Source organism: Garra rufa, chromosome 13, assembly GCF_049309525.1.
Source record: "Garra rufa chromosome 13, GarRuf1.0, whole genome shotgun sequence".
Lineage (NCBI taxonomy): Eukaryota > Metazoa > Chordata > Actinopteri > Cypriniformes > Cyprinidae > Garra > Garra rufa.
The window spans coordinates 31,422,015-31,435,616 of NC_133373.1; the positions used below are offsets into that span (position 1 = coordinate 31,422,015).

Sequence of the window (13,602 nt, forward strand, 5' to 3'; positions counted from 1 at the left end):
GGAATACATTTGATTTTAATGTATATTAAAATAGAAAAAGATTATTTTACATTGTAATAATATTTCACGATATTACATTTTTTTCCTCTATTTTTAATCAAACAAATGCAGCCTTGATGAGCATAAGAAACTTCTTTTCTTTTTTGGCAGTGTATGTAAAATAAAATAATTAAATTCAATACATTTGTAATCAAATCTTCTTGTGTTTATAAATCATTTAGACTAGATCAGGGGTTTTCAAACCTGTCCTGGAGCCTCCCCTGCCCTGCACATTTTGCTTGTCTCTCTCATCTAATACACCTGATTCAAATCATCAGCTCATTAGTAGAGACTGCAAGACCTGAATTGGGTGTGCCTAATAAGGGAGACATACAAAATGTGCAGGGCAGGGGAGGCTCCAGGACAGGTTTGAAAACCCCTGGACTAGATGTTTCTGGAGACAAAAATTGTGGTTGGTTTTATTACCGTTAAATTACTCACGAAACATGACACCCAAAACAGGAGTGCTGTATATTATAAACATTGTAGTTTTGACTACAATATTGCTTCATTATTCGGTGTGGATGAGGTCAAGCCATTATGAAAAGAGTTCCACCACCCACTGAGTTCCTCACACAATCTCAGACAGACCTCTCTGTGTTAAAGCCCTCATACATGGTTCATTTTGGCTCTCTATTCAACTGCCTGACAGCAGGGGGTGGCTGCCTGCCTCTCACCTCACACACGCACACATATATATCTTCATATCTTGCATGTTGCTGACAATTAATAATCAGCACTTCTGGAAAAAATGTGCTTGTACACTAAATCTCCTGGTACTCAGTATACTAGCATTTGGTGTCCACAACGTGATGAATACCAGGTGCACACGCACACACACACACACACACACACACACACACACACACACACACACACACACACACACACACACACACACACACACACACACACACACACACACACACACAGTATGAGCTTGTAATGTTCTCATTTGAGACATTGGCTGTAAAGTGCAACAAAAACGTTAGTAGTGCTGAGTTTTGGGGTTTATGAGCTGTTATGATTAATGATGTGCTGACGTGGATAAATCCCCCGGCCATTTGAGGGAGATAGCGTGCACGTGTCCTTCAAAGTTTTGCTTATCTCTTTTACGACAGCCATCACTGTACTTGTGCCAGCCACAGGACAGTTGTGTGATTTATTGATATAGATAAACTTAGATGTCTTAAACAGATAGTGGATGAAACATGTAGGACATTTTAGAAATCTGGCACAATTGTGCTGTAATTCGAAGTGTAATATGGCAATAGTTTGTTAACACGTGTACATGACCTTTGACCCCCATTAAGCCCTTGGTCAGTTAATATATATACACACACACCATGGTTTGTATCTCACAATTCTGACTTTTATCAAAATTGTGAGATATAAACTCGCAATTGCAAGATATAACGTCAGAATTTTGTGGAATAAACTCAAAATTGCGAGAAATTAAGTCAGAATTGCAAGATAAAAACTCGCAATTCAGACATTTTTCTCGCAAATGCGAGTTTGTGTCTGACGATTCTGATTTTTGTTCTTGCAATTCTGACTTTTCTCAGAATTGTGAGATATAAACTCACAATTGCGAGTTATAAAGTCAGAATTCCGTGATATAAACTCAAAATTGTGAGAAATAAAGTCAGAATTGCAAGATAAAAACTCATAATTCAGACTTTTTTCTCGCAAATGCGAGTTTGTATCTCACAATTCTGACTTTTTGTCCTGCAATTCCAACTTTTCTCACAATTGCCAGTTTTAAAATCAGAATTACGTGATATAAACTCAAAAATGTAAGAAATAAAGTCAGAATTGCAAGATAACTCATAATTCAGACTTTTTTCTCGCAAATGCGAGTTTGTATCTCACAATTCTGACTTTTTGTCTTGCAGTTCCAACTTTTCTCACAATTGCGAGTTATAAAGTCAGAATTACGTGATATAAACTAAAAGTTGTGAGAAATAAAGTCAGAATTGTGTGGAAACAACTCAAAATAGCGAGAAATAAAGTCAGAATTGCAAGATAAAAACTCGCAATTCAGGCTTTTTTCTCGCAAATCTCACAATTCTGACTTTTTTTCTTGCAATTCCAACTTTTCTCAGAATTGTGAGAAATAAACTCACAATTGCGAGTTATAAAGTCAGAATTGCGTGATATAAACTCAAAATTGTGAGAAATAAAGTCAGAATTGCAAGATAAAAACTCGCAATTCAGACTTTTTCTCGCTAATGCGAGTTTGTATCTCACAATTCTGACTTTTTGTCTTGTAATTCCGACTTTTCTCACAACTGGGAGTTATAAAGTCAGAATTGCGTGATATAAACTCAAAATTGTGAGAAATAAAATCAGAATTGCAAGATAAAAATCGCAATTGCGAGATATAAAGTCAGAATTGTGTGGAATAAACTCAAAATAGCGAGAAATAAAGTCAGAATGGCAAGATAAAAACTTGCAATTTAGACTTTTTTCTCGATAATGCGAGTTTGTATCTCACAATTCTGACTTTTTGTCTTGTAATTCCGACTTTTCTCACAACTGGGAGTTATAAAGTCAGAATTGCGTGATATAAACTCAAAATTGTGAAAGAAAATAAAGATTCCCATGTTCATTTAACATGACACTATGTAATACTTTTTTGTTGTTTTATGTATAATCAGGGATATTAAGCCAGATAATATCCTGATGGACATGAACGGTCACATCCGGCTGGCTGACTTTGGCTCCTGCCTCAAGCTCATGGAAGATGGGACGGTGAGTTTGATCTTCAGTCCTGAATTGTCAAGCAAATTTCTTGTTTAGTAAGCCTTGTATTATAATTTCCTGTCTTGTACCTGTTTTTTCTTAGGTCCAGTCCTCTGTTGCAGTTGGCACCCCGGACTACATCTCTCCAGAGATCTTGCAGGCTATGGAGGATGGGAAGGGAAAGTACGGGCCGGAGTGTGACTGGTGGTCTCTGGGTGTGTGCATGTACGAGATGCTGTACGGAGAGACGCCCTTTTATGCTGAATCACTGGTGGAGACCTATGGAAAGATCATGAATCATAAGGTTAGTTGCATCATAGGTCAACGTATGATTCTGTGCCACAAGAATTTGACAGTGTTGTTATTTCCAGTGTGTATTTATAAGTGAAATGTGTAATTTGTCAGTGGTAAAATACTGTACATTCTATATGCAACTATATGCAAGCCATTCATTGGTTGATTCCTCCGAATAGTCTCAAAACATTATCTTCTTCAGGAAAACAAGTGTTATTTATGCAGTTCCATTTTGTGTTGCTAGTGATGCAGAAATTACACATTTCACCTCTAACTATGGAGGTCATCCTCTGAAGTCTGTTTGCAGTAGAGTAGCTTAATTTCTAGATAACCTGTTCCTTTTTTAGTTTACCAGGGTAATTTGTTTGTTATGGACGGTCGTTTCCGCCACTGAATAAAAAAATAAAAAAAGTTATCGTGACTTTTTGTCTCACAATTTTGACTGTTTTCTTAGAATTGCATGATAAAAACTCACAATTCTGACTTTTTTCTCGCAAATGCGAGTTTGTATCTCACAATTCTGACTTTTTACTCGCAATTCTTGCAATTCTACGAAAAAAGTTAGAATTGCGAGTTTGTATCACGCAATTCTGAGTATAAAGTCTTGAAAAAAAAAATTGTGAGATAAGAAGTCGCAATTACCTTTTGATATTTGTTATTCAGTGGCAGAAACAGGTTTCCATAGTTTGTGTCTCTTACTTGGTTTAAAAGAAAAAGTCATGAGTGGATTGTAGAAGGTCTGAATTAAAAATTCTTTTTGTCTTTTCCTCACTATTTTATTCTGGATTAGTCATCTCAACCTAACAATGAGGTAAAAATTCACCTATTCATCAAGGTTCATTTAGTTTTGTGTGGGACCACTGTAACTAGCGTAGATAGGCAGAGATATTTGTGAGAGTTTTGATGCGCACCACTCGAGTATATTTGAACTCATTTGTTCTCAGGAGCGCTTCCAGTTCCCACTTCAGGTGACAGATGTGTCTGAGGAGGCTAAGGATCTTATACGGCGGCTGATCTGCAGCAGAGAACACCGGATAGGCCAGAATGGAATCGAGGACTTCAAACAGCACCCCTTTTTCATGGGCATCGACTGGGACAACATCCGCACATGTGAAGCCCCCTACATCCCCGAAGTCAGCAGCCCCACTGACACCTCCAATTTTGACGTGGATGACGATTGCCTCAAAAACTGTGTATGCATATAATTTATTTTTTTATCCTGGAGCTGATGTGTTTATTCCACACAAATGCCTTAATGTTGGGTTGATAGATTTTTGCAGAGACACTTTTCGTCTTAAAGGGATAGTTTACCCAAAAATTATCACTCACTCTCTTGTTGTTTCAAACCCGCAAGACCTTTGTTTATCTTAGATTTAGTCTTAGTCTTTTGGACTAAAATGCTTCTTAGTTTTAGTCAAATTTTAGTCACTTCTATATGTGATAGTTTTAGTCCAATTTTAGTCGACGAAAAGTCAAAAAGGTTTTAGTCTAGTTTTAGTTGACGAAAAGTCAAAAAGGTTTTAATCTAGTTTTAGTCAAAAAAAAAAGGGGAAAAAAGTAGTCTTTTAACAAATTAATGTAGGTCAGTAAGTATTTTGCTGTTGGGTAGTGTCACTTATAAGTTCTGAAAATAGCAGATCTATAGTTCAACACAATGTGAGCTTCCGGATCGACTATTTTCACCAATAATTACAATAATGAAGGAATGTTTTAGAACATAAAAGACAAACAAGGATGGAATGCTAAAACAGCTTGCCATACTAGTATAGCAAAGAGTATTTAACGCTAAAACGGCTTGCCATAGCGTCAGATACTTTTTAAGTTTTAATTGGCATGCACAATAAGCGGAAATGTCATGCATTTTAAACGTCTGACGGACCACCCACTAACATTTTCGTCTATTCTCGTCTCGTCAACGTCATCGTCTCGTTATCGTCATGAAAAAAAAGTGGCGTCAACGAAATGATTTCGTCATCGTTGACGAAAACAACACTGGTTTATCGGAACACAAATTAAGATATTTTTGAAGAAATTCAAGAGCTTTCTGACCCTCCATAGACAGCAACCGAACTGACATGTTCAAAAATAATGACTTTATTTAACCATTTCTTCTCTTCCATGTTAGTCTTGAACATGTCAGTTCCATTGCTGTCTATACAGGCTCAGAAAGCTTTTGGATTTCATCCGAAATATCTTAATTTGTATTTCGAAGATTAACAAAGCTCTTCCAGGTTTGGAACAACATGAGAATAAGTAATTAATGACAGAATTTTCATTTTAAGGTTACTATTCCTTTAAATATGACACTATACAGAACTAGATGATTTTAATGGTTGCTTGAGTCTTGGATTGTTTTTCTGAAATATTTTAGGAGACATTGCCCCCACCTTCCCACACAGCATTTTGTGGACACCATCTCCCATTCGTAGGCTTCACCTACACAAGCAAATGGTGAGTCAGATATTTATTCATCATGCCTTTTTTAAATATGTAAAAAATATGACAGTTACATTGTTACAAAAGATTTCTTTTGTTCTTTTAAAATTTCTATTCATCAAAGAATCCTTAAAAAACAGTTTCCAGAAAAATACTGAACAGCACAGGCATTTTTAACATGGATAATGTTTCTTGAGCACCAAATCAGTATATTAGAATGATTTCTTAAGGATCATGTGACAGGAAACTCAAGTAATGGCTGCTGAAAATTCCGCTTTGCCATTACAGGAATAAATTATCATTTAAAATATATAAAAATAGAGAAAAATTATTTAAAATTGCAATATTATTACTGTTTTTTATTGTATTTTTAATCAAATAAATTAAATCAAATCAAATAGCCTTGGTGAGACATTTCAGAAACATTAAAAACGAGCCCCAAACTTTTGTACAGTAGTGTAGGTTGAAGTGCACTTTAGCAATTTGATTTATTCTGCGTTTCACAAAATTTGAAATGTTTCTTGTGTGATGTGGTTCTTTAGCACAATATCAGATCGAGGGTGTCTGCGGGAGTCCATGGGACCACCACAGGTAGACGCTGATCTTCAGCGAAGCCTGGAGGAGAGCCTGGCCTCTGAGGCCTACGAGAGGAGGATCCGACGTCTAGAGCAGGAGAAGACCGAACTTACCCGTAAACTCCAAGGTGAGGGCACTAACACATCCACACTAAATCATATTTGTGCCCCTAAATTTTTTGAAATTGAGATTTATACATCATCTGTAAGCAGAAATAAATAAGCTTTCCATTGATTTGTTAAGATAGGACAATATTTTGCTGAGGTACAACTATTCGAAAATCTGGAATCTGAGGGTGCAAAAAAAATCACCTTTAAAGTAGTCCAAATTAAGTTTTTAGCAATGCATATTACTAATCAACAATTAAGATTTAATATATATACGGTAGGAAATGTGCAAAATATCTTCATGAAACATGAGCTTTATTTAATATCCTAATCATTTTTGGCATAAAAGAAAAACTGATAATTTTGACCCATACAATGTATTATTGGCAATTGCTACAAATATACCCGTGCTTCTTTACCCGACTGTTTTTGTGGCCCAGGGTCACATTTCATCTTTCTGTCTCTCTTGAAACATCCTTTTCCCCTTAGAATCCACGCAAACAGTGCAGGCACTGCAGTACCCTGATTCGGACGCCCCAGTGAATGCCAATAAAGAAGTAGAGATAAGGAGTTTAAAGAGTGAGATTGACATCCTAAAGAAACAGATAGCAGGTGAGAGCTCGATATTGGGTTAGAATGCACACAGTCAGGGTGTTGGGTCTTTATTGTACTCTATTGATTACCCATTGAGTGTAGTGACATCTCTAGACAAAGACTCTATAATGTTTCGCCATGTCAGAGTCTGGGCAACTGGAACAGCAGTTGGAAGAGGCCAGCACAGTTCGAAGAGACCTGGAAGACTCGTCTAAGGTCATCAGGAGCTTAGAGAAACAACTGAAGAGCACCTTGCAAGAAAAAGATGATCTGCACAAGGTACATATTCCGTTTTATTTTAAGAAATAGGTAAAAGATCATACGGTTAGCTAGCTTTCTACACCAGTCTAAGGTGCTGAAGCTAGTCAACTAGCTCAAGATGTTTGGAATATGGTTATTTACAGTTGAGGTCAAAAGTTTCCACCCCCGGCTCTTAATGCATGGTTTTTCCTTCTGGAGCATCAGTGAGCGTGTAAACCTTCTTTAATAGTTGCATATGAGTCCCTCAGTTGTCCTCAGTGGGAAAAGATGGATCTCATTTTTGGAAAGGGTTCAAATACACAAAAATGCTGGAAAACCAAAGAATTTGTGGGACCTGAAGGATTTTTCTGAAGAACAGCGAGCAGTTTAACTGTTCAGGACAAACAAAGGACTCATGAACAACTATCACTAAACAAAAAGACACAGCTGTTGACCATTCAGGTAACAACACAGTAGGCTATTAGGATTCAAGGGGTCATTTTGTATAAATTCAACTATTATTTTCTCTTGTGGGCTATATGTAAACATATTTTATGTAAAATCTTATTCAGGTCAGTCCTAAATAAACAACATATATATTTTGGTAAAATAATTAACATTTTGCAGATACTGAATGGGGGATGTAAACTTTTGACCTCAACTGATCAGCTACAAAATGGCCAAAGCTCTTCTAAAACCATCACAGGACAGCTTTTCTAGACTGGAAGACCAGCTAACCACTTAAAGCTGGTCTAGTTTTTTTTTTTTTTTCTTCAGGGTAATTGTCATAAATGACTAACTGGTTCCCTTGTTTGTGACTCCTGGCGTAGTATAATGACAACAGCGACATGAGCTGACTAATCTTTAACTGTGCCATTTAACAGATTACTCTTTAGCTCAATGACTAGTAAATAGATAATCATAGAGAGTAAAGGCTGGAATACATTGCACGACTTTTCAAATCTGAATGTCTTTTAAAACACTAGGGATCAACTTTGTAAATTGTGACAGAGAAAAGCTGGGAATCATATACAAAATAAGGATCAACACAACAAATTAGCACAGAAATGTATCACATTGCTTACAAGACACCTAACAAATGGAAACAATATGTGACCCTGGACCACAAAACCAGACATATATTCTGAAATTAAATAAATAAGCTTTCCATTGATGTATGGTTTGTTAGGATAGGACACCATTTGGCTGAGATATTGGAATTTGAGGGTGCAAAAAAAATCTACATTTTGATAAAATTACCTTTAAAATTGTCCAAAAGTTCTTAGCAATGCATATTATTAATCAAAAATTATGGAAATGTCCATAATATTTTTATGGAACATGATCTTTACTTACTATCCTAATGATTTTTGGCATAAAATAAAAATCTATAATTTTGACCCATACAACGTATTTTTGGCTATTACTACAATAAACCCATATATACCCATGCTATTTAAGACTGGTTTTGTGGTCCAGGGTCACATATGTGTTCACAAATCGACTCAAAATGTCCAACATATTTGATATCCTCTGACTGGATGGAATAATAGTCTAAAGTTTGTCCACAATACACAAAATATGTTTTTCTATGAAATTTATCAACTCTGACTGCACAAAATCTGCAGATTCACTGTGACTTTCAATAGCTAGTGTTGACTCAAATCGGGACAAAAATCTGGACAAAAGTTGTGTAGTGCATTCCAGCCTTAAGTTATGTTAACTTTGATTCTGTAATGAATATGTGAAGGAGCTGCTGGACTTGGCAGAGAAGGTAAAGGCTCAGGGGAAGGAGCTAAAGGAGGCTCACAGTCAAAAGAAGATGGCCATAAAGGAGTTCTCTGAGCTGAACGAGCAGCTGAGCGATCTGCGTTCACATAAGCAGCGGCTGAGCCGACAGTTCAGAGACAAGGAGGAGGAGATGGAAGGAGTATCACAGAAACTAGAGGCTCTACGACTAGAGATCCGCAAAGCTGAGAGAATGCGCAAAGAGGTATATGCATTAACTTACGGAAACTTACCAGTGTTTGACCCCTTTATATAAGCAAAGCCAACATGGTTGTAATTTTGATGCAGTGCCCCAGCAATCATCAGTGGTATCGTATTTGTGGATTTGTTGGCTGTGTATTTCATGTTTGTGGTGTTTTCCTCTCAGTTGGAGGCCCAGGCTGAGGAGCAGGCAGCTGAAGCCCAGAAAGAGAGGAAACTACGAGAGAGAACTGAACAGTACAGCAGACAGTTGGAGGATGAGCTGGAAGGGATGAAGGTGACAATGCACTAGTACATTAAAGGGGTCATGAACTGCCTTTGTTTTTTACTTTGTACGAGGTCCACTTATAATGTCATCAAGATTTTTACATCAAAAAATAGGCTGTTTTCTGGCCAGTTTTTAACCCCCCTTAGCAGAATGCTCTGTTTGAATAGACATGGCAGATTGTAGACTCAAAAATTAACACTAACAGTGTACATTCATTCCTCAGAGATGGACGCCGCTGTGATTTAGGTTTAAAACAAATAAAAAACTCAGTACATATCAAACAATCTGTAAGAAGAGACAAAGCAATAGTGACCACGTAATGAAAACAGTTACTTACACTTTTGTCTTTTAGTTTCAATCTTTTTGAAAATTTCACGTCAAATTCTGCCACTTCGGCTACTGATGTAACCTCGGTTCCCTGAGATAAAGGAACATGTGTTGCGTCACTGACGCTATGAGTAACTGTCAACGAATCTGTGGTAAAATTAAGTAAACAAAGGACGAGTTCTTACTGACGTGATCTGTAACTTCTGACTGGATCAGAAGGAAGGCAATGCGAAGACTGTTTTTTCCCACAAATTGGCACTGCAGAGCGTCCTGTTGTTTTCAGAGCCATCTTTATTGTTTGGTTTCTGCGTAGACCTGCGTTCGCCTCTCTGGTATACATTTTGCATGAATCGGTGGGCGGGGTTAAACAGGCAGCGATGTTGATCTTCTTCTGTGGAGGCGGTGCTTAATCTACCTATTACATCATACATAGGAACATTCCAAAACCTGTCATTTTGACAGACTGCATTCAATATAAGCTGTTTTTAGACTAACAACAAAAGCTTGAGTTCTGACAGGATGTTTTACACAATGACCACTTATACGTCAAAAGATCAAGGTGATTTTGGTTTCACCCCTTTAATCAAATGTAAATTCATGTCCCAGTCACATTTTCTTGGTTAAATAAACATTACTTACACTATCATAAAAAAATATATATATTTTATATTTTTACATTACGTTCAATATAATCAATATTCTATTTATTAAAGCCAAGTATGAATCTTATCAAGTTAGTGTTTTTAAGCATTTTGCATTTATTCCAAAATAATAACTTAAGGCAGTAACAATTTAAACAATATATTTTTTTGTTAACTTATGTTCAGCTATTCTTTTAAATAGTTAACTTTTAACTATTTTTTTAATTTTAAAGATCGTCAGTCATCAAAGCTTGGTAAATATTGGTCACCAATGCAGAGATTACTCAATAAAACTCTTTACTGTTTTCTGGCCATTTCAAGTCTTATTTTGATGTAACAAAGTGGTTATATAAGTGTGTGAGTTGTTTACTCACCTTTTTAAATTAGTCCTCTCATTAACGCTATTATATTGTTGTACATTCAAACTGATTCGCAAAGTGGAATGTGCTCAAACACAAGAGGCGGGATTTATCACATGAACCAAGCTGTAACGCCACACCAGCAGAGGGAGCCTTCACCCATGCACTGACTGCTCTCGCTCCCTCTGCTGCTTCATGGGTAACATCCTGTTTGGTGGCCATTTAAGGAGGCCTACACCAAACAGGCCCCGTGAAGTATTGTTTTGCTGTGCGGACTCTACTAAGCGTTTTTCAGATTTCCTTGCCTTGTTTTGTTATTTTCACGGTTTTGTTTCATAGTCATAGTTTTGTTTCATTGTCATAGTCAGTTATTTTGCCATTGCCATAGTTTGTCTTAGTTTCATAGCCTTGTTTATTTGTTACTTTTGGACTGCTCACTGGATTTTGACATTCTGCCTGATTACTGGATTACGCTTTTGTCTTGCCTTCGTGTTTCTGTTTGTTTGGAGATCGACCCTGCCTGTCTTGACTACGCTGTGTTAAATAAAGCTTGCATCTGGATCTTACACGCTTCCCAAAGTCCTCGTTACACAAGCACAGCTGAACATAACCAGTCATATTCGATCATATCGCGATGGAGGCATTGCCTCCTCTCATTCCACAATTCATTATCAATTACCCCCCACCAAACTCACAGCCTGCTTTAGGGAGTCTGTTAAAACTCAATGGGCTCAGGGGAAACGAGAGAGATGCGGACTCTTGTTGTAACTTTACCCACTGGTGTCTCTGTTGGACAATGTTTCTTTAGTAAAACGAGTGATTTATACACGTTTTAATGTTATATTTTGTAATATTGGCATTGTTTTGTTTTTGTAGTATAATATTTTCTCATCAAATATTTTGAGGAGGCACTGCCTCCCTATTTAGATTTAGTTTGCTCCTATTTTTCTTTATTTCTCTTATTCTCTCAGTCCTTTCTTCCACTTTATACTAACATATGTCTTGATCCTCCCACAGCAATTGAAACAGGCTGGGCCGCCTCACGCAGCAGCGAGCTCAGACCAACAGCAGGAACTGATGCGCATACGGGCAGAGCTAGAGAAGAAGAACGTGCAGTACGAGGAGGAGTTGTGTCGCCGAGAGACTCTCCATAGCAGCGAGCTGAAGGGCCTCAAGAAGGAGCTACATGATACTGAGGGTCAACATCTCACACTTCAGAAAGAGATTCTCATGCTCAAAGACAAACTGGAGAAAACACGCAGAGAAAGGTACATGTGTGACTAAACATGAGCAGGTTTTTTGTGCAGCTTCAAAACACATTCTTTCCATCTCTCTTATTCTCAGTGAAGGCATCAGGTAATTGTACAGCTGCTGGCACACTCAGCCTTTGCATATAGGCAGATATTTACAGCTTTTCTAGTCTGTCGCCCACTTAGACAGAAGGAGTCAATCTGAATCACCACAGTTTGTTTCAGAGGCATAAATCTGAAATCTGAATATAAGAACTATGGTCTGTGAATGGCCCATGGTTATAATGAGACCACCAGCTTGTTGGGCCACCAATGTAACCCTTGTAGATTTGTTTCTTTACATTATATTTTCATGGTAGCAGAATGCAGCTGTACTGTGAACTTCATTATGTTCATTGTTGTGTTTGTGACAGCCAAACCGAGCGAGAGGAGTTTGAGATGGAGTACAAGCAGAAGCACGAGAGGGAGAGGGCCCATCTGACAGATGAGAACAAGAAGCTTGCGAGTGAAGTGGAGAAAGTAAGATCTCTATCGCTTTCCAAAACACATGTGCCAATGCTCAAGATATTCATTAGCCTGTGTCTCTTTCATCACAAAAAGTATACATCAAACCCCTGAAATTCCCCCCTTCCCTTCTGGCACTCTTTCCCCAAATCTGCTAACATTCCTAGAGAGAGATCGTAACCACACACGCTTAAATAAAATTGCTTCTTGGCTCAGCCACTGTTTACTTTGGACTGCGGGGTAAAATCGGAATCAGCCAGTCACATAATTCTGCACGTTTGGACATATCAGATTTGAAAGAGCTTCTTATTTTTGGTGGCATGGATATTAAGCATTATTCATTTCGTAAAAATACCTGGAAACCCAGAACACAAAGACAGTTTAAAACAATAGCGCAGCCGGCCAGAGCTGTCGTGTCAAATGCCAGATTGGATGAGATTTAGAAACATAAGCAAGAATGATGGCATTTGGAAGGGATCGAACCAGGATGTGAAATGCCTGAATAAATTCACATTCCTATTAAAGAGCACTGCAGTAACATATTATGTTTGCTTCCTGTCTTTCGTACAACGTTCACTTTCGTACAGAATAAAGTACCAATAAAAGCTAGTAAAGTTGATCTGGGATAAATGACAAACTGCGCTATTATCTTTCCAATTGATCAGATAATAAAATGAGAGGAAAATGCCTTAGATTGATACTTAAAGGGATAATGAAAATTTAATAAATTAGAATTATTTAGTCACCCTCAAATTGTTCCAGGCCTGTATGAATTTCTATCTTCTGTTGAACGCAAAAGAAATTTTAAAGAATGTTTTTAACCAAACAGCTGACAGTAGCCATAGTATTTTTTTCATACTACTGGCATGCAAAGTATATATGTGACCCAGGGCCACAAAACCTAGTCATAAGGGTCAAATTTCTTTAACTGAGATTTATACATCAACTGAAAGCTGAATAAATGACAATACTGGGATGAGAAATCAAAATATTGAGAAAATTGCCTTTAAAGTTGTCCAAATGAAGTTCTTAGCAATGCATATTACTAATCAAAAATTAGGTTTTGATTAGTGGTGGGCCGTTATCGGCGTTAACGTGCTGCGTTAACGCGAAACTCTTATCGTGCGATAAAAAAAATATCGCCGTTAATCTATTCTCATATTTGGGTTGGGAGCTGGGTCTAAACTACGCAAGCTATGATGACTTTCACCTTGATAGTTTAACGCTAATGTA

At 37.4% G+C, this 13,602-nt stretch overlaps 1 protein-coding gene across 1 annotated transcript in view; it reads left to right on the forward strand.

Moving 5' to 3' along the window:
• cdc42bpab (CDC42 binding protein kinase alpha (DMPK-like) b) overlaps nt 1-13,602 on the forward strand; it is a 77,563-nt gene that overhangs the window by 39,827 nt on the left and 24,134 nt on the right. The window contains exons 6-16 of the mRNA XM_073852767.1: nt 2,700-2,793; nt 2,888-3,088; nt 4,023-4,271; nt 5,450-5,529; nt 6,057-6,217; nt 6,687-6,809; nt 6,937-7,070; nt 8,782-9,024; nt 9,187-9,297; nt 11,633-11,883; nt 12,279-12,384. Of these exons, the coding sequence (XP_073708868.1) occupies nt 2,700-2,793; nt 2,888-3,088; nt 4,023-4,271; nt 5,450-5,529; nt 6,057-6,217; nt 6,687-6,809; nt 6,937-7,070; nt 8,782-9,024; nt 9,187-9,297; nt 11,633-11,883; nt 12,279-12,384 (1,753 nt within the window). The remainder of the gene's footprint in view (nt 1-2,699; nt 2,794-2,887; nt 3,089-4,022; nt 4,272-5,449; nt 5,530-6,056; nt 6,218-6,686; nt 6,810-6,936; nt 7,071-8,781; nt 9,025-9,186; nt 9,298-11,632; nt 11,884-12,278; nt 12,385-13,602) is intronic.